This window comes from Brachyhypopomus gauderio, unplaced genomic scaffold (assembly GCF_052324685.1).
Source record: "Brachyhypopomus gauderio isolate BG-103 unplaced genomic scaffold, BGAUD_0.2 sc336, whole genome shotgun sequence".
In the NCBI taxonomy this organism is placed as follows: domain Eukaryota; kingdom Metazoa; phylum Chordata; class Actinopteri; order Gymnotiformes; family Hypopomidae; genus Brachyhypopomus; species Brachyhypopomus gauderio.
Window position 1 is genome coordinate 35,918 of NW_027507157.1, and position 19,225 is coordinate 55,142.

Here is a 19,225-nt window from a genome sequence, read left to right on the forward strand (position 1 = left end):
GCAGGACACACTCTTCTTATTTCTTTCTTTATTTATGACTGAATCACTAGACTCATGCCACACACACACACACACACACACACACAGACACACACAGACAGACACACACACACAGACACACAGACACACACACTCACACACACAGACACACACAGACACACACACTCACACACATGCTTTCTTATCAGCAGCAGGATATTAATACTTCCTAATCAGGTTCTCTCTCTCAGTGTCGGCACATGCGGTCAATAACTGAGTGGAGAGAGAACACAGCTATCACGCAGTGCCATGCTTGTGTATTAATGTCTTTTCATTGCCTCAACCACGCACACACATACACACACACACACACACACACACACACACACACACACACACACACACACACACATACACACACTACTTAAATTCTTCAAGTCAGTGATTGGGCCCACTTCCTTTGGCTGTTCCGCACACCAGCTAATTGAGGAAGTTAGGTCACATCTGCTGAGTGACTGCGGCATAAAAACAGCTTTTTAAAAACGTTAAAGCACATGTGTGAATCGCTGTGATGTATGCTGTGCTGTATGCTGTGGTGTAGGCTGTACTGTAAGCTGTGGTGTACTGTGCTGTATGCTGTGGTGTAGACTGTGCTGTAGGCTGTGGTGTAGACTGTGCTGTATACTGTGCTGTAGGCTGTGGTGTAGACTGTGCTGTAGGCTGTGGTGTAGGCTGTACTGTAAGCTGTACTGTAGGCTGTGCTGTAGGTTGTGTTGTAGGTTGTGCTGTAGGCTGTGCTGTGCACTGCTGTACACTGTGCTATATGTTGTGCTGTATGCTGTGGTGTATGCTGTACGCTATTACGCTGTACTGTAGACTGTTGTACGCTGTGCTGTACACTGTGTCGTAGTCTGAACTGTAAGCTGTATTGTAGACTGCGCTGTAGGCTGTGCTGTATGCTATGCTGTTGGCTGTGCTGTAAACTGTGCTATAGGCAGTGGTGTAAGCTGTACTGTAGGCTGTGCTGTAGACTGTGCTGTATGCTATTACGCTGTACTGTAGACTGTGCTCTAGGCTGTGGTGTACACTGTACTGTAGACTGTGCTATACACTATGCTGTATGCTGTGCTGTATGCTGTGCTGTAAGCTGCGTTGCAGGCTGTGGTGTAGGCTCAATTGCTCAAATGTTCATCTGGCTGTTCATAACCAGCACAGTGTGATTATACGTATGTCCCTTCTGTCTGGGCACATGTAGTAATTGTACATTACTTCACATTTCTGGGGGTTATTTTTAGGCTGCAGACTCCTTAAATGATTATTTTGTGTGGGGTTGTGTGTGTCTCTCTGGGTCATTGTGCTGTGTGTGTTTGTGCATATGGCTGTGTGGAGTTAATGGAAAGTGGTCTGTGTGGAACAGAAACAATAATTAGAGCATTTAAAACACAGACCGGTGGACTGTTGCTGTGTGTGTGTGTGTGTGTGTGTGTGTGTGTGTGTGTGTGTGTGTGTGTGTGTGTGTGTATGTGTGTGTGTGTGTGTGTGTGTGTGTGTGTGTGTGTGTGTGTGTGTGTGTGTGTGTGTGTGTGTGTGTGTGTGTGTGAGTCTGTGGCCTGGGAACTATGAAGTTTGCTTCGATATGTGTGTACAGCATAACATTGCCATGTAGTAACATCTGTAGTAATATGATCTTCTGTAGAAGTTGTGAGGTTTAGAAGATCAGTTCTGTATAAAAAAAATACTGTGTGTGTGTGTTTACGATCACTCCTGCACATTGATACATTGACCTTACAAATCCTCATATTTAAACACTTGAGGTATTGCCACAACCCAGTGGTCATTAGAATATATTCCTGTCACCTCTCCACCAGAGGACGTGTTTCTGCTTTGAATGTAGTGGGAATATAAACACCCTTTTGTCTCCTTAAGTTAACAGCAGTATTTGATCTGTTTGCCTCTCAGCCCAAACTGATGGCGAAGGATCTCCTGGACCTCGTAGCATCCCACTTCAATCTGAAAGAGAAGGAGTACTTTGGAATCTCCTACACAGATGACACGTGAGTTTGACCTCCATCAGCCCTCCAGCATCAGGAGTGTGTCTCTATCACACACGCACGCACGCACGCACGCACGCACGCACGCACGCACGCACACACACACACACACACACACACACACACACACACACACACACATACACACAAAGGCCCATGTACATTAACACAAGTACATATATTATGTGTTATGTTACATTTGTAACTACCTGTGTGTAATAAGAATGATTGCAGTCTCCCCCTAACCCTAACCCTAACTTTAATTGTAAAAAAGGCTTTGTGCTTTTAGTCTAAAAATATGTAGCTTTTGTGACAGGATAGTTTAAGGTTAGCTCTGTTTTCCCTCTGCTTCCACAATATAGTCAGAAGAGTCTGACACACACACAAACACACACACACACACACACACACACACACACACACACACACACACACACACACACACACACACACACAACTACAGACCCAACCACACATTTTCCAGATCTGTGTGATGCACCCCAGGGTCCTGTGCATTTGTAGTTTTGAAACATTCTGAAATATAGTCAGATCACCCTTGACCTCTGTGACACAACAGCATGCAGTTTTTTGAGGAAGCAGACTGTTGTCGCCAGGGACTCGCTAATAAAGTCAAGGGGGCTGCTTCTCGTCTCACTGTCTCACACACACACACACACACACACACACACACACACTCACTCTCAGAAAGCTGCATATTTTCCTGCATATTTAGATTTTTACCTGTCTTTATAATCACAGCTCTGATCACAGGGTGAGCGTGTGTGTATGTGTGTGTGTGTGTATGTGTGTGTTGATGTGTGTGTGTGTGTGTGTGTGTGTGTGTGTTGCAGGGGCCACTTCAGTTGGCTGCAGTTAGACAGACGTGTTCTGGAACACGAGTTCCCTAAGAAGTCTGGCCCCATCATCCTCTACTTCTGTGTTAGGTGAGCACTGGACCATCATGTTTATATATACATGCTCATACAACGCACACACGTTCACACGTGTACCAAATACACACAAACACACACAATTTACTCTGTGTTAGATCCAGTTCCAGGCCACTCTTTGAACTGTGTTAGGAGACATTATTGTATTTTAATCATGTTGGCTGTAAATAAATTCACATTTACATCTGCCATTTTTTGTTCAGTGATATTTGTTATGAAGGTGTATATCTGATTAATTTGTGCCGTCATGCTTTGAAAGGTGTAGGGTATGTGCAGACGTTCTAGGTAAATGGCATATGTTGGGAGGGAGCACTTCACACTCTGACAGTGAAGTGGTCCACCGAGATGTGTGTGTGTGTGTGTGTGAGTGTGTGTGCTTGTGATTTTGTTACTGCAAATTAACAGGGGCAGTTGTAGTGCTCTCAGATATAAGAGACTACAAAATGAATTTGGCCCTGGAGTTAACTAGTCGCCATGGGAGCTGTCAGCCAATCAGGACTTGCTGTTCCTCTCATTAGCACCTTCATTACTCTCCCTGTCGTGGTGGACGTACTGTTTCATTCTGGCTGCTCACTGCACAAAATTGAAGCCACCAGTGTGTCAATGAGCATTATTAATTTTTACTCAAAACATGCTTGACAAAGAACAGTGTAATTCCTTATATAATTAATATGGAGTAGCTGTTGACACACTGCAGTGTGTGTGTGTGTGTGTGTGTGTGTGTGTGTGTGTGTGTGTGTGTGTGTGTGTGTGTGTGTGTGTGTGTGTGTGTGTGTGTGTGTGTGTGTGTGTGTGTGTGTGTGTGTGTGTAATCCTGCCCTCAGAGCTTGATTGGAATATTGATTGAGAGGAGTCTTTGATGTGTGAGAGACTCTCTCTCTTTCACTTACATGTCCAACTACACCAGCTGCCAGGACACTTTTAATCATCCCATTGAACACAAAACAGTCTCTCTCTCTCTCTCTCTCTCTCTCTCTCTCTCTCTCTCTCTCTCTCTCTCTCTCTCTCTCTCTCTCTCTATCTCTCTCTCTCTCTGGACAGTGTGTATTCCACCAGTACATGTATATCTCCATTTTTATGGGGGTTCTGCTGTCACCAGGGAATATTCATATTTTCCTTGTAGTGTTTTTTCAAACTGGAATATATCATTGGGTCTCACTGATAAGAGAAGATATGTGTGTTTATTATTATGACCAGTTTAGTTGTCCTCGTCACATTCTGTGTCATGTCTGGTCACATCTGTGTTTTTCAAGTCAATTAATCAGCGAATTCAATCTTCTACTTTCTGGGAGAGAGTGGGAAAGAATGTGAGAGAGTTTCTAATGACCCCTGGTAGTTGTTGTGTGCAAGTACAGAATGTCTGAACATAGTAAAGTGTTCCTAGGGTGAATGAATAACTACAGCTACAGTTAAATATTGTAAATAAACCCAGGCTTTCGTACATGATGATTTAACTCAGCTTTGTGTCATATATCTGTGTTGGTTTGTGTCTTGCTCTTCACAGGTTTTATATAGAGAGCATCTCTTATTTGAAGGACAATGCCACCATTGAGCTGTTCTTCCTCAATGCCAAATCCTGCATTTATAAGGTAATCTCAAGCCACTGCCAACAGACATAATAGAACGTTTTCTTTGTTTTGTAATCTCAGTCTTCAGTTCAAAATTTGCGCTTTTAATAAAATATAATCAATAAAATATTATTGATTATTGAAGCGTCAAATATCAGCTGTCCTAAATTAGCTAACAAAAGTATTAGTTTGTGGGTTTTAGTGTGGTTCATGTAAAATGCTGGATTGGGATTATTGCAGTGTCATTGTTCTACCACTAGAGGGCAGATGAAGCAATAGCACCCGGGTAAATCTGGGAAGAGATAATAACCTTATGAGGGATTATGAAAGAATTCCCATTTGCCTGGAAAGATATATTTAAAGTTGCCAGACGTCATAAAATTCCCCTCTGATAAGACTGGCTTTTCTTAACTGTAATAGTTTGGAAGTGGATATGTGAGTTTACACAAGCTATTAGGTGCAATCCTGGCATTCAGGATCCCTTTGTGGTGTCTGGTATGTGAAGCGGGGTGATGAACACCCTGGTATGTGTAGGTGTGTGTGGGGGAGATCACTGGTGGTAAGACAGGGCCACACGGGGAATGATGCGTAGAAAGATGTGGAGCGTCTGAGAAGGCAACGCTCAGGGAGAGACGCCGCAGCTCGTCTCGTCTCACTGTCTCAGTGTCTCATTCCCATCGTTCCCACTCTCACTCTGTCTCGCAGGAGCTCATAGAGGTGGACAGTGAAGTAGTCTTTGAACTGGCCTCCTACATATTACAGGTAAGGTGTGTGTGTGTGTGTGTGTGTGTGTGTGTGTGTGTGTGTGTGTGTGTGTGTGTGTGTGTGTGTGTGTGACTGAGACAGTGTGTGACTAAAGACCCGGTTCTGCAGTATTTCGGCATTATAGCATTCTTTACTGTAAAAAGGTAACAGATCAAGCGGCCTGCACTACAGTGTGTAACAGGGTCTCCCATGTGTGCTCATACTAGAGAAGTTTGTTAGCATGTGTGCCTTTCAGGTGCCACTTGTGCGTATAGAACCTTAGTGAATTTACACCAGATGGGAGATGTTGACCCTCCTCCTGAGTCAAACACATGCATAAAAAACATACGTAACCTCCTAACCCTTGTTTGCATTTTTTTTCCACTAATTGACTCCTGTGCCTGTGTGATGGTCTTTCAGGAAGCCAAGGGAGACTTCACAAGGTCAGTCCTGTCCCACGAGCTCCTCCAGCCTCAGAGAACACACATACAACAGTGTCTGTGTGAGAGTGTCACAACACACACTTCACATTGCACAGACACAGACCGGAAGGCGGGGAGTGTGTGTGTGTGTGTGTGTGTGTGTGTGTGTGTGTGTGTGTGTGTGGGGGGGGGGGGGGGGGGGTGTGAATGAACAGGGTTGGGAGAGGGAGGGAGTCCTGGGAACAGATGCAGATGGTAAGAAATGGAATGCAGAGAATAAACAGAGATATGTTACACACACTGACCCCATTCCATGGCCTGTGTGTTTGTGTGTGTGTGTGTGTGTGTGTGTGTGTGTGTGTGTGTGTGTGTGTGTGTGTGTGATTGTGTCTGTAGTTCTTCCTCTCACATGCACACACTCTCTTCCTGGCCTGATTCGTCTCCTCCTTCCTCAGTGTGTTAACTCTGCTGTGTCACTCACACACTCACACTCTCACACTGTGGTCTTGCTGGGTGTCCTCAGAAGGACGCGAGCTGTTGTGTCATCCTCCTCTCTAAATGTCCCTTTCTTCATTCCCTCTTCTGTCAAAGGGTCCTAAAGACTTTCATGCTGACACTCAGTAGGGGAGACTTCACCTGTATCTGTTACCTACAAGGCTGCTCTTTCTTGGGGCTGCTGGGATTTGTAGTGCACTGTGGGAAGGGTACATGGATGGTAATGGCTGGGGTGTGGTTTTTTTTTTTTGTTGCAGTAATGATGCAACGCGGGGTGACCTTAAGAAGCTGCCGGCCTTGCCGACACAGGCCCTGAAAGAGCATCCATCACTCGCATACTGGTGAGACACACACACACACACACACACACGTGCACATCTGTTTGTGCGGGGGCTCTAAGGGTGGCGGCCCCTGTGGAGGGAGCCGCTAGTGCCAACCGGCTAGCTCCCAGCTCACTGGCAGGGGTACATCTCCCTGCTGGGGCCCCCGCCACACTCTCAACCTAGTGTCATCTGTAACTCATGTCTGTGTGTGTGTGTGTGTGTGTGTGTGTGTGTGTGTGTGTTTACAGTGAAGACCGAGTCATTGAGTACTATAAGAAGCTGAAAGGCCAGTCCAGGGGTCAGGCTATTGTCAAGTAAGACCAAATGAGATGGAGTGAATGAATACCCATAATGCAGCTGTTTTAAGATATTAACAGTGTTTAAATGTTTCTGTCTGCTCTTGAAACATGTCTAGATGTCCTCATGACACTAGTTGATCCTCTTTAAAGGGTCTTAACATGTGCAGGTTTGGAACAGTTGTGCTTGTCTGTTTGCTGAAATATATAGGCTCTCAAATCCTCCCTCTCCATCTGTCCTTCCCTCTCTCCCTCCCTCTCTCTCTCTCTCTCTCTCTCTCTCCCTCCCTCCCTCTCTCTCCCTCTCTCCCTCTCTCTTTCTCTCAGTTATATGAGCATTGTGGAGTCACTGCCTACATATGGAGTACATTACTATGCGGTTAAGGTGGGTGTGTCTGTCTGCTGGTGTATGTACACGTATCAGCATTAGCTTCAACCGACACACACACACACACACACACACACACACACACACACACACACACACACACACACTGAAACACACACATATAACACACACACACACACACACACACACACACACACACACACACACACACACACACACACACACACACACACACACACTAACACACCAGCATGTTACAGGACATTAAGACTAAGACTATATGGAAGGCTTGTATCAACACCCAGTAAGGTCTCCCACAATCTATCTCTCTCTCTCTCTCTCTCTCTCTCTCTCAGGATAAGCAAGGAATCCCGTGGTGGCTGGGGTTAAGCTATAAGGGCATCTTTCAGTATGACTACCAGGACAAAGTGAAACCCAGGAAGGTAAGGAGTTCTCTTCTCTCTCAGCCTAACTGTTGTTCATTTGCAGTGAGCACTGCACTTGTATAGCTTGTATAGGTGTCACATGTCATCAGTATCATTACACGGTATTCTCAGAACTGGATTGTCTTTTCTTTAAAAACAGATATCCACTCTGCTCACGTCTTATCTACATAGGAATTATCTTCTGGTTTGTGCATGAGTGATAATTAATATGGAGTAGCAGTTGACACACTGCAGTGTGTGTGTGTGTGTGTGTGTGTGTGTGTGTGTGTGTGTGTGTGTGTGTGTGTGTGTGTGTGTGTGTGTGTTCATGTGTGTGCGTGTTTGTGTGTGTGTGTGTGTGTGTGTGTGTGTGTGTGTGTGTGTGTGTGTGTGTATGTATGTGCATAAATGACTATAGCACATCCTTCACTAACCTCTTAGCTTGTGTCATCACTCAAGATGCATGAGCCGAGACTTCACAGTATGGTAACCCTAGACCTTTGCATGACCCCACGAGGTAATGACCCCAGGGCTGTGACCATAGGTCAAGGTGGGGCGGAACATAAGACAGAGAGGCACGAGCTCCCAGACAGATGGCACACCATTACTCACTCCCTCTGACCCAGAGCTGTGTTCAGAGATGCATCTTTTGGCAACAATATCTCACTCTACACCTTGTGCGTGTGAGTGTGTGTGAGTGTGAATTTGTGAGCAGTGGTGGAAAATGTGTTAGTGCACTTTCCTCCAAACCGCAGACTAAAATAGCATTCAAAGCACAGCATCATTCGGCCAAGCAGGAGATCAGGCAGACCTATTTGGAGAGAGAAAGAGAGAGAGAGAGAGAGGGAGGGGGAGAGGGAAAGAGTGAGATGGAGAAAGAGGAGAAGAAAGAGAGAGGGGAGAGAGAGAGAAAGCACACGTAAAACTTAAGGGTTTGCAGAAATGTTATATCAAGGCTTAAATGGAGGTTGTAGCTTCTCCATCACTGATAGACGTAGATAGACTGGTAGGTCCTCCCCAGATGTAGATGTCGATGTAAATGTTGACGTATATAGACTGGTAGATCCTCCCCAGATGTAGATGTAGACGTATATAGACTGGTAGATTCTCCCCAGATGTAGATGTAGACGTATATAGACTTGTAGATCCTCCCCAGATGTAGATGTAGACGTATATAGACTGGTAGATCCTCCCCAGATGTAGATGTAGACGTATATAGACTGGTAGATCCTCCCCAGATGAAGATGTAGACGTATATAGACTGGTAGATCCTCCCCAGATGTAGATGTAGATGTAGATGTAGTCGTATATAGACTGGTAGATCCTCCCCAGATGTAGATGTAGATGTAGACGTATATAGACTGGTAGATCCTCCCCAGATGTAGATGTAGACGTATATAGACTAGTAGATCCTCCCCAGATGTAGATGTAGACGTAGATAGACTGGTAGATCCTCCCCAGATGTAGATGTAGACGTATATAGACTGGTAGATCCTCCCCAGATGTAGATGTAGACGTATATAGACTGGTAGATCCTCCCCAGATGTAGATGTAGATGTAGATGTAGTCGTATATAGACTGGTAGATCCTCCCCAGATGTAGATGTAGATGTAGACGTATATAGACTGGTAGATCCTCCCCAGATGTAGATGTAGACATATATAGACTGGTAGATCCTCCCCAGATGTAGATGTAGACGTATATAGACTGGTAGATCCTCCCCAGTGAAGTTCCCTCACTGCTCTGATATAGTGGCACTCACACCTTTCAGCTCACGGGTTTCTACAGCACAGGTGTGGAGACTTCTGCCCAGACTCCTAGCATTTAATGTTTGTGTGTGTGTGTGTGTGTGTGTGTGTGTGTGTGTGTGTGTGTGTGTGTGTGTGTGTGTGTGTGTGTGTGTGTGTGTGTGTGTGTGTGTGTGTGTGTGTGTTGTTTAGTGTAGTGTATTAGCCTAGCCTGATGCTAGTATCTGTTTCAGAGCTGCACAAGTTCTGGTCTTAATTGGTGGTTAACTCACATATGCTAATGATTCCTGGTTGTTTACCACCATTGTGGGCTGTGTATGTAAAGATGGCATGAACAGTTAAGTGAACCACAGTGTGTGTTTGGTTGTTCAGTCTCTCCTGATAGGATGCAGTAATAACTGTGTGACCACAAGTGAGTTAAGACACACACGTGTGTGTGTGTGTGTGTGTGTGTGTGTGTGTGTGTGTGTGTGTGTGTGTGTGTGTGTGTGTGTATGAGAATATTGGAGTATCCAAGCCCTTGCATAAATGACTCAGCACTTAAGTTTTATGCACCTCCCCAAATAGAGAACACACATACACACACACACACACACACACACACACTGATGCATGGACAGTGTGTGTGTGTGTGTGTGTGTGTGTGTGTGTGTGTGTGTGTGTGTGTTTCCTGTCTGCCATGGCCTCTGACATCCATATTGCCTTGACCGTCATCATCTGCACTGTATCCTGCACTGTACACACTCTCACTCAACCTTCCCGCAGACGCTGTGTCTGTGTCTGTGTGACTGTCTCTGTCTCTCTGCACTACAGTTGATTTATTCTCCAGAGATCATCACGTGTGCGTAGTCTCATTGTATGTGTCGACTGTTCAGTCTATATAGTCTTATTGTACGAGTTGACTTTGCGGTGGGCGTGTTGTGTATTATGGGGCTAATAATAGTGCCTGGTAGTCATAATACAGACGCACCCAAGACATTTTGGTAGATGTTTTATTGGCAGACTGTAGTCCACAGAGACACCAACCCTCATCCCAATGAAACTCCATCAAAATGGCCCCCGCTGGTTAACAGTGATGGGGATTGGAGCATTGGCACTGCAACATGCTACACTCATCACTCTGGACCTCATCATCTGACTGTCCTGTGGTAAAACGTCAGTGTAGACCTGCTTCAGTATTCTGTAGTGACTAGACCTGCTTCAGTATCCTGTAGTGACTAGACCTGCTTCAGTATTCTGTAATGTTGTTCATATTTTTAATACTCTAGGGCCTTTAGTCTTTGCAGAGCCTTAATATTTCACACACACACACACACACACACACACACACACACACACACACACACACACACACACACACACACACACACACACACACAGCAGTGTTGTGTTCACCCTGAACAATGGTTGAATCCCTTCTCCCACCTTGCTGTACCCAGAAGGCACTTTGGTGTGACTAACGCTCTCCTCCTCATTGGCCACTCCTAGAACTTAATCTCTGAGTATTTTAGCGTCACGGATCATTCTAGATGCCCCCCCCCCCCCCCCATCCTTCCCTCCCTCTCTCTCCCAAAAGGAAAACAGTACAAGCGATAAAATCTGCTAGATGAAAGCTGTTGAGAAAGTGTTGAGGTCAGATTTGTTCTTAGTCCCCAGAGACCACCAGGGCCCCTCAAAAGACTCAATATGTTCTCTTTAAACACTGTCCTATGATCTATCTGCCCTGTGAGTGTGGCTTAGTGGTACTGATGATATATGTAGAACATGTTTGTATGTCTGTATGTTTACATTTGTGTGTGTGTGTGTGTGTGTGTGTGTGTGTGTGTGTGTGTGTGTGTGTGTGTGTGTGTGGTGTCTGTGTGTGTGTGTGTGTGTGTGTGTGTGTGTGGTGTGTGTGTGTGTGTGTGTGTGTGTGTGTGTGTGTGTGTGTGTGTGTGTGTGTGTGTGTGTGTGTGTGTGTGTGTGTGTGTGTGTGTGTGTTTGACATTGTTCCCTTCCTCCCTGCTTCCCTCATCTGTCCATTGTTTTCCCAGGCTGTTAAAATTCTTCAGCCTCCTCTCTCTCCCTCTATCTTTCTCTCTCTCTCTCTCTCCCTCTCTCTCTCTCTCTCTCTCTCTCTCTCTCTCTCCTGTTTTTCTCCTCTCTTCCCCTTTCTTTCACTGCCCTTTTTGAGGTTCTTTATGTACCACAGCCTGATAACAAACTAACATCCCAGTGGAATCTGGTCGTCCACTGGCCACACAGCAGTGGTCACACGTCTCTGTTGTAGACACAGAGACACGTAGCTTCAGGACTGAGAGAACTCTGCCCTCTACCTCCTCTGGCTCATCTGTTCAGCTGATGGCTGGAGGAGTCCAGAGTGTGTGTGTGTGTGTGTGTGTGTGTGTGTGTGTGTGTGTGTGTGTGTGTGTGTGTGTGTGTGTGTGTGTTTAATGAGAAACAGAACCTAGCTTTATGAGTGTATGAAGAGAAAAGGGGGAGTTGAACAAAGCTACAGAGTTGTGTTTGGATCAGTGGCTGTGATGTGTACCCACACACACACACACACACACACACACGTCACTCTGCACTCTCCCCAGTCCCCGCCCACGCACAGCCGTGGTGGGAGCAGGAAGTTTGTATCCCAGAGGGAGGGGGGGGGGGGGTCTGAGAAGGCCTCTGGCCCCACCCTCTTTCTCTCTCATTCCCCTTCCAAACACACTCTCTCGCTCACACACAGACAGGGCCCAGAACTCTTAAGGAGGATCTCACTCACACACACACACATGCACACTTACTCTTCAAGCAGTTCTGTGAGGAGTATGTCTGAGGAGTGGGACACAGCTTTAAAAGGACAAATGAGCACTCTGGTGTGAACGTGTGTGACACATTAGGAATCCAGGCTGAGCTGACCGCTGTGGGGTGGATCCTCTGTTACTGCTATGGGCCGTGGATTGTGTACCCTGAGGAATTAACTTGACCAACTGCTGTGGATGTGTAGATGAAGGCAGTGGAGCTGCTCTAAAACGGTCATCTCTTCTCCTCAGGTGTTCCAATGGAGGCAACTGGAGAATCTTTACTTCAGAGAGAAGAAGTTCTCAGTGGAAGTTCATGACCCTAGAAGGTAAATATATATTACAGAAAAGACACACACACACAAAACCTCAGTTCATGAGAGTGTAAAGTAAATACATCATTGCACCTCAGTCTTTGTAGGAAATGAGCAACACTCTTACTCATGGCATTGCTGTCTTAGCTTTTGTTTTGCTATGCTGATGAGATTTGTGACATTATTAACTTGCAAAAAGTTCCCAGCACTTATCTCAGCACTGTCTCAGATTCCCCCGGTCTCTCTCAGATTTCCCCGGTCTCTCTCAGATTTCCCCGGTCTCTCTCAGATTCCCCCGGTCTCTCGCAGATTCCCCCGGTCTCTCTCAGATTTCCCCCGGTCTCTCTCAGATTTCCCCGGTCTCTCTCAGATTCCCCCCAGTCTCTCTCAGATTCCCCCGGTCTCTCTCAGATTTCCCCCGGTCTCTCTCAGATTTCCCCCGGTCTCTCTCAGATTTCCCCTGGTCTCTCTCAGGTTTCCCCAGTCTCTCTCAAATTTCCCCGGTCTCTCTCAGATTTCCCCCGGTCTCTCTCAGATTTCCTCGGTCTCTCTCATATTCCCTCGGTCTCTCTCAGATTTCCCCTGGTCTCTCTCAGATTTCCCCTGGTCTCTCTCAGATTTCCCCAGTCTCTCTCAGATTTCCCCGGTCTCTCTCAGATTTCCTCGGTCTCTCTCAGATTACCCCGGTCTCTCTCAGATTACCCCGGTCTCTCTCAGATTTCCTCGGTCTCTCTCAGATTACCCCGGTCTCTCTCAGATTACCCCGGTCTCTCTCAGATTTCCCCCGGTCTCTCTCAGATTTCTCCTGGTCTCTCTCAGGTTTCCCGAGTCTCTCTCAGATTTCCCCCGGTCTCTCTCAGATTCCCCTGGTCTCTCTCAGATTCCCCCAGTCTCCCAGACACATAGAGTCTGTACCGAACTCCATGCATCAGTCCTGGAGACGGCTGTGCTGAGGCCATCAAATAAGGTCATTGTGATTAGATCAGCTTCCTCCCTGTGTAAGCGATGTAGTGTGGAGTGTGGGTTTGCCATACAGGTTCTGAGCTTGTAGCGTCCTTTGCTTCCTTTGACCAGGGTAAATAACAACAGGGGTATATGAACCAAAACCCCCAGACCCCACTGTCTAGAGAGATAAGATGCGTTTGTCTTTGCTGCGGTTCCTATGAGCTCATCACTGCGTGGTTAGTACAGAGGAGATCCCAGGACCCAGACCGACCCAGCACCTCTGACACCCTCCCCACCTCCTCCTCACTCCCCCAGTGGGAAGCAGGAGATCCAGCAGGAGCTTGAGGGCAACGCAATGTTGAAAGAGGAGAGGAGAGGGGAGGAGGCGTCAGTAAGGGGAGCGTTTAGATTATGAGAAAGTGTCTACACATCTGGATCTATGACTGATTTACAGTGTACAGGGTTATTCTGTGCCTATACAGGGTTATAATCTGTCTGTACGGGGTTATAATCTGTCTCTGTGGTTGCTAAGGCTGTCACTCACACACAAGGCTCTGTGTTTCTCTAAGTGTGTGAGCACACGTGTCAGAGGTATTTATAGAGCACTGGGTCTTTATTAAACCCATGTAACAACAGACAGGCAGAGAGCTACCTTAAACACAGCCCACCACACACACACACACACACACACATACCACACATACACACAAACACACACACACACACACGCACCACACACACACAGCCCCCCTCCCCACCGCAGACACACACACACATACACACACACACAGCCCCCCTCCCCACTGCAGACACACACACACATACACACACACACAGCCCCAGCTTGTAGGTGTGCTCTGTGCTGTAAATGGCACTGTGTGTGGTACAGTGGTTACTTCCCCAAGGCTCTGTGTCCGGCCCCAGCAAGCCTCCGCCCGGTTACAGCTGCTCCCACGGCTAGAGCTGTGCCTAGCGCTGTTGTTTGGAGGGTTTACTGTAATCTGTGAATGTAAATGAATTCTGTGGTTACACCATCCTGCGCTCACCTTAGTGAAGCACTAATTTGATTTTGTTACACAATATACACAAAGGGGGGTTATATTAGTTTAAACTAGTCAATTATAGCTTAGTGCTTCCAACACTGTGCACTGTTGTAATGTCTTGTAAACTGGCACTTATAAGACAATGAGCTGTACAGTGACCTGTGGATTGTGTTGGGTTGCCATCGCCAGCACAAAGCCATCATTTCAACAGACAATGCTGTATTTCTGTCTTTGATAGAAGTCAAAGATGTTCAGTGAATATAAAGTGGGTTGTGTTTGCTCTAACTGCAGGGCGTCGGTAACGCGAAGGACGTTTGGTCACAGTGGCATCGCCGTGCACACCTGGTACGCCTGTCCCGCCCTCATCAAGTCCATCTGGGCCATGGCCATCAGCCAGCACCAGTTCTACCTGGACCGCAAACAGAGCAAGGTGTGTGTCCGCGCGCTCGTGCACGTGTGTTTGTGTGTGCACTCGTGCACGTGTGTTTGTGTGCGTGCGTGCGTGCACGTGTGTTTGTGTGCGTGCTCATGCACGTGTGTTTGTGTGCGCACTCGTGCACGTGTATTTGTGTGCATTCGTGCACGTGTGTTTGTGTGCGCGCTCGTGCACGTGTGTTTGTGTGCGTGCATGCGTGCACGTACATCTTTGTTCTGCGTGTGCATCTTGTGCTTGTGAATGATCTGCGAGGACCGTGGTGGTATGTGTTCAGTCAGCACGTTCCCGTTTCCTCTTTGATTCTCCGTTTGTCTGGACGACAGATACGTAGACTCTGCAGCAGCTGTGAGAACTACACACACACTCACACACATATCTGCCTGTTCCTTTTCTCAAAGTGAGTGTGAGGATTGAGTTACACTTTTAAAAGCTGCGTGGAATGTACTGTACATCTCTCGGAAAATCCTGTCACACATATACAGCTGGCTAGCAAATTCATAGCCTCTCTCTCTCTCTCTCTCCACTTCCCCTCTGTCTCTCTGTCTTTATGATTCTCAGTCTAAGATCCATGCAGCACGCAGTCTGAATGAGATTGCCATTGACCTCACAGAGACGGGTACTCTGAAGACCTCCAAACTCGCCAACATGGGCAGCAAGGGCAAGATTATTAGTGGGAGCAGTGGAAGCCTTCTGTCCTCAGGTTAGTACACACACCACACACACACACACACCACTTACACACACCACACACACACACACCGCACCCATACTCACACACCACTCACACACACCATACACACACACACACACACCACACACACACACAAACACACCACATACACACACACACACCACACCCATACTCACACACACCATACACACACACACACCACACACATACAAACATACATATGCATGAAAACACACACGTGTGCACACATTCAGACACAAACATTTTCTAAAGAGGGGTGATGTCATGAATAAAAACATTACATTGATAGGATTTTGTGTTTATTCAGCTCTGTGTGTGTGGGGGGAGTGAGAACAACTCTGCCTGCTGTTGCTTTTGGAATCCTGCCATGGTATCACTTGTCACGTGTAGAGAAAGAGAGACAGACACAGTCAGAGTGAGAGATACAGAGACAAACACAGTCAGAGTCAGAGATACAGAGACAGACACAGTCAGTGAGAGAGATACAGAGACAGACACAGTCAGTGAGAGATACATAGACAAACACAGTCAGAGTGAGAGATACAGAGACAGACACAGTCAGAGTGAGAGATACAGAGACAAACACAGTCAGTGTGAGAGATACAGAGACAGACACAGTCAGTGAGAGATACATAGACAAACAGAGTCAGATACAGAGACAGACACAGTCAAAGTCAAGATACAGAGACAGGCACAGTCAGTGAGAGATACAGAGACAGACACAGTGAGAGTGAGAGATACAGAGACAGGCACAGTCAGTGAGAGATACAGAGACAAACACAGTCAGAGTGAGAGAGACATAGACAAACACAGTCAGAGTGAGAGATACATAGACAAACACAGTCAGAGTGAGAGATACAGAGACAAACACAGTCAGAGTGTGAAGGGGCAGGACGTTGAGGACAGAGAGAGCGAGGGAGTCTCCACTCTTTCATTTCCTAAGTGCATGCAGAGGGAGTTGAGGGGTGAGATCACTATTGTAGAGAAGCACCCCGGGCTAGTGCATTGGCACTGTACTCTCAACTCATTCATTAAAATCCTGAGGTCTTGACCGCAGGTGACTGAGAGTGAGAGGATCCTGGTACAGTAGTCACTGCGTGTGTGTGTGTGTGTGTGTGTGTGTGTGTGTGTGTGTGTGTGTGTATGTGTGGGCCACTACTACACCCCTCCTTACAGGCACTAAATATAGAGGATGGACAAATTTAGGAGAGATGGATGAATGGAGGGAGGGAGAGAGGGAGAGATGGGAGACTGCAGGAGGCTGCCAACTTTGTCCTGTCCAGAACAAAGACCCTCTGTTCCACTGACAGAATTAGGCTGTGTGTGCGTGCATGTGTGTGTGTGTCTGTGTATGTGTGTGTGCGTGCGTGCATGTATGTGTGTGCATGAGTGCGTGCGTGCGTGCGTGTGTGTGTGCATGAGTGCGTGTGTGTGTGCGTGCACATGTGTGTGTGTGTGTGTGTGTGTGTGTGTGTGTGTGTGTGTGTGTGTGTGTGTGTGTGTGTGCGTGTGTGTGTGCACATGTGTGTGTATGTGTCTGCGTGCGTGTGTGTGTGTGTGTGTGTGTGTGTGTGTGTGTGTGTGTGTGTGTGTGTGTGTGTGTGTGTGTGGTGTATGTACATACACACAAAAACACATTATTGGCTGGCGTCACAAGCTGTAGGACGTGGGTCTGTAGCTCGGCCCCCCAGCCAGCCGTGGAAAGGGTGGCTGAGTCTGTTTCTGTACACACACACAGACACGGAGACAGAGAGAGAACAACATCTCAGACGCTCTGCAGGTTTCCCCAGAGGAGCAGACTGGAGGTCTAACTGCACAGTCCTCATTCATCACAGTGTTCACTTCAACAAACCAGCAGCAGCAGTCTGTGGGCTCGCACTGATGATGTATGACACACTGCACGCTGGAACTGGGACACTCATTTACATTTCCTGAATATTTCAGGACACAATTTCAGTTTAATCTGAACAGGAAATTCAGAATCCCAGTAACCACGTCATTCTGTTGCCCACCCCCACACACACACACTCACAAACACCCCCCCACCCCAACACACACACACACACACACACGCCAGTGTGGAGTCTACTGACGCAGCTGTTTTGTAAAGATGACACATGACACATTCCCAGACACCCTTCCTGTCTGCCAGTGACAGGACAAATAAACACACAGTCCTGGCCTGGAGTGCCTCACGACCCTGATCCTTACCCACACACACACACACACACACACACACACACATACACGCGCACACACACACACACCCCAGTACACATTAGTGTAAGCCTGGAGTGCTGCACAGCAAACTGCGCATCAGACAGATGTTTTTGTAAGACACACACACACACACACACACACACACACACACACACACACATATTTTATGGTGTGAATTATAGAGAGGCTGAGGTCCTATCAGAATGGTCCACTCACTTCCTTCTGACATTTGGGCTTTTAAGCGTACCAATTCACTCAAACACACAAACTCACACACACACACATATACACACACACACACACACCCTCACATAACAATGCCTTGCTTCTTGTTTTCACCCCCATGGTGCCTCTCTTAAACAATGTCTACCAGTTAAAAATCTCACACCATTCAATTGCGTGTGCTTCCACCCATGCATGTGTACAGCCCGCCCCTTCAGGATGGGTGACACACACACACTTTCACAGAGTAAAGGTCAACCTCATTGTTCACATCTGACCTGAACTTGCTGAGTTTGTTTGCCCTTTAGTCTTTGACCTTTGTGTAATTAGTATCATCACGTCTCCACCTCTCAGCTGAATATATTAACTGATAACACTCACACACTTCAAAGCTGACAGAGTTGATGTTTGGTGTGTGTGTGCAGGTTCTCAAGAGTCAGACAGCTCACAGACGGCAAAGAAGGACATGCTAGCAGCGCTGCGTGCTAGGCAGGAGGCCCTGGAGGAGACGCTGCGGCAGAGGATAGAGGAGCTCAAGAACATCTGCATCAGAGAAGCGGTCAGGGCCTCACGCACCACCTCCACACCACCTGACACTAGTGTAACACACACCACCTCCACACCACCTGACACTAGTGTAACACGCACCACCTCCACACCACCTGACACTAGTGTAAAACACACCACCTGACACTAGTGTAACACGCACCACCTCCACACCACCTGACACTAGTGTAACACGCACCACTTCCACACCACCTGACACTAGTGTAACACGCACCACCTCCACACCACCTGACACTAGTGTAACACACACCACCTCCACACCGCCTGACACTAGTGTAACACGCACCACCTCCACACTGCCTGACACTAGTGTAACACACACCACCTCCACACCGCCTGACACTAGATTAACACACAACACCTCCACACCACCTGTCACTAGTGTAACACACACCACCTCCACACCACCTGTCACTAGTGTAACACACCGCCTCCACACCACCTGACACTGGAATAACACACAACACCTCCACACCACCTGACACTAGTGTAACACACACCACCTCCACACCACCTGACACTAGTGTAACACACACTGCCTCCACACCACCTGACACTAGAATAACACACAACACCTCCACACCACCTGACACTAGTGTAACACACACCGCCTCCACACCACCTGACACTAGTATAACACAC

At 47.1% G+C, this 19,225-nt stretch overlaps 1 protein-coding gene across 9 annotated transcripts in view; it reads left to right on the forward strand.

Annotated features, from left to right (window-relative positions):
- The window catches only part of LOC143504815 (FERM domain-containing protein 4A-like), a 67,972-nt gene that overhangs the window by 34,546 nt on the left and 14,201 nt on the right, over positions 1–19,225 (forward strand). For 7 of the 9 annotated variants that reach the window (XM_076996033.1, XM_076996034.1, XM_076996031.1 and 4 more), the window contains exons 3-15: positions 1,939–2,033; positions 2,882–2,974; positions 4,485–4,569; positions 5,254–5,310; positions 5,713–5,735; positions 6,467–6,550; positions 6,781–6,846; positions 7,156–7,213; positions 7,534–7,620; positions 12,377–12,452; positions 14,714–14,856; positions 15,421–15,562; positions 18,442–18,575. In XM_076996033.1, the coding sequence (XP_076852148.1) occupies positions 1,939–2,033; positions 2,882–2,974; positions 4,485–4,569; positions 5,254–5,310; positions 5,713–5,735; positions 6,467–6,550; positions 6,781–6,846; positions 7,156–7,213; positions 7,534–7,620; positions 12,377–12,452; positions 14,714–14,856; positions 15,421–15,562; positions 18,442–18,575 (1,143 nt within the window). Of the gene's footprint in view, positions 1–1,938; positions 2,034–2,881; positions 2,975–4,484; positions 4,570–5,253; positions 5,311–5,712; positions 5,736–6,466; positions 6,551–6,780; positions 6,847–7,155; positions 7,214–7,533; positions 7,621–12,376; positions 12,454–14,713; positions 14,857–15,420; positions 15,563–18,441; positions 18,576–19,225 lie in introns of all 9 variants that reach the window. The other 2 variants (XM_076996035.1, XM_076996032.1) reach the window with 1 other exon arrangement.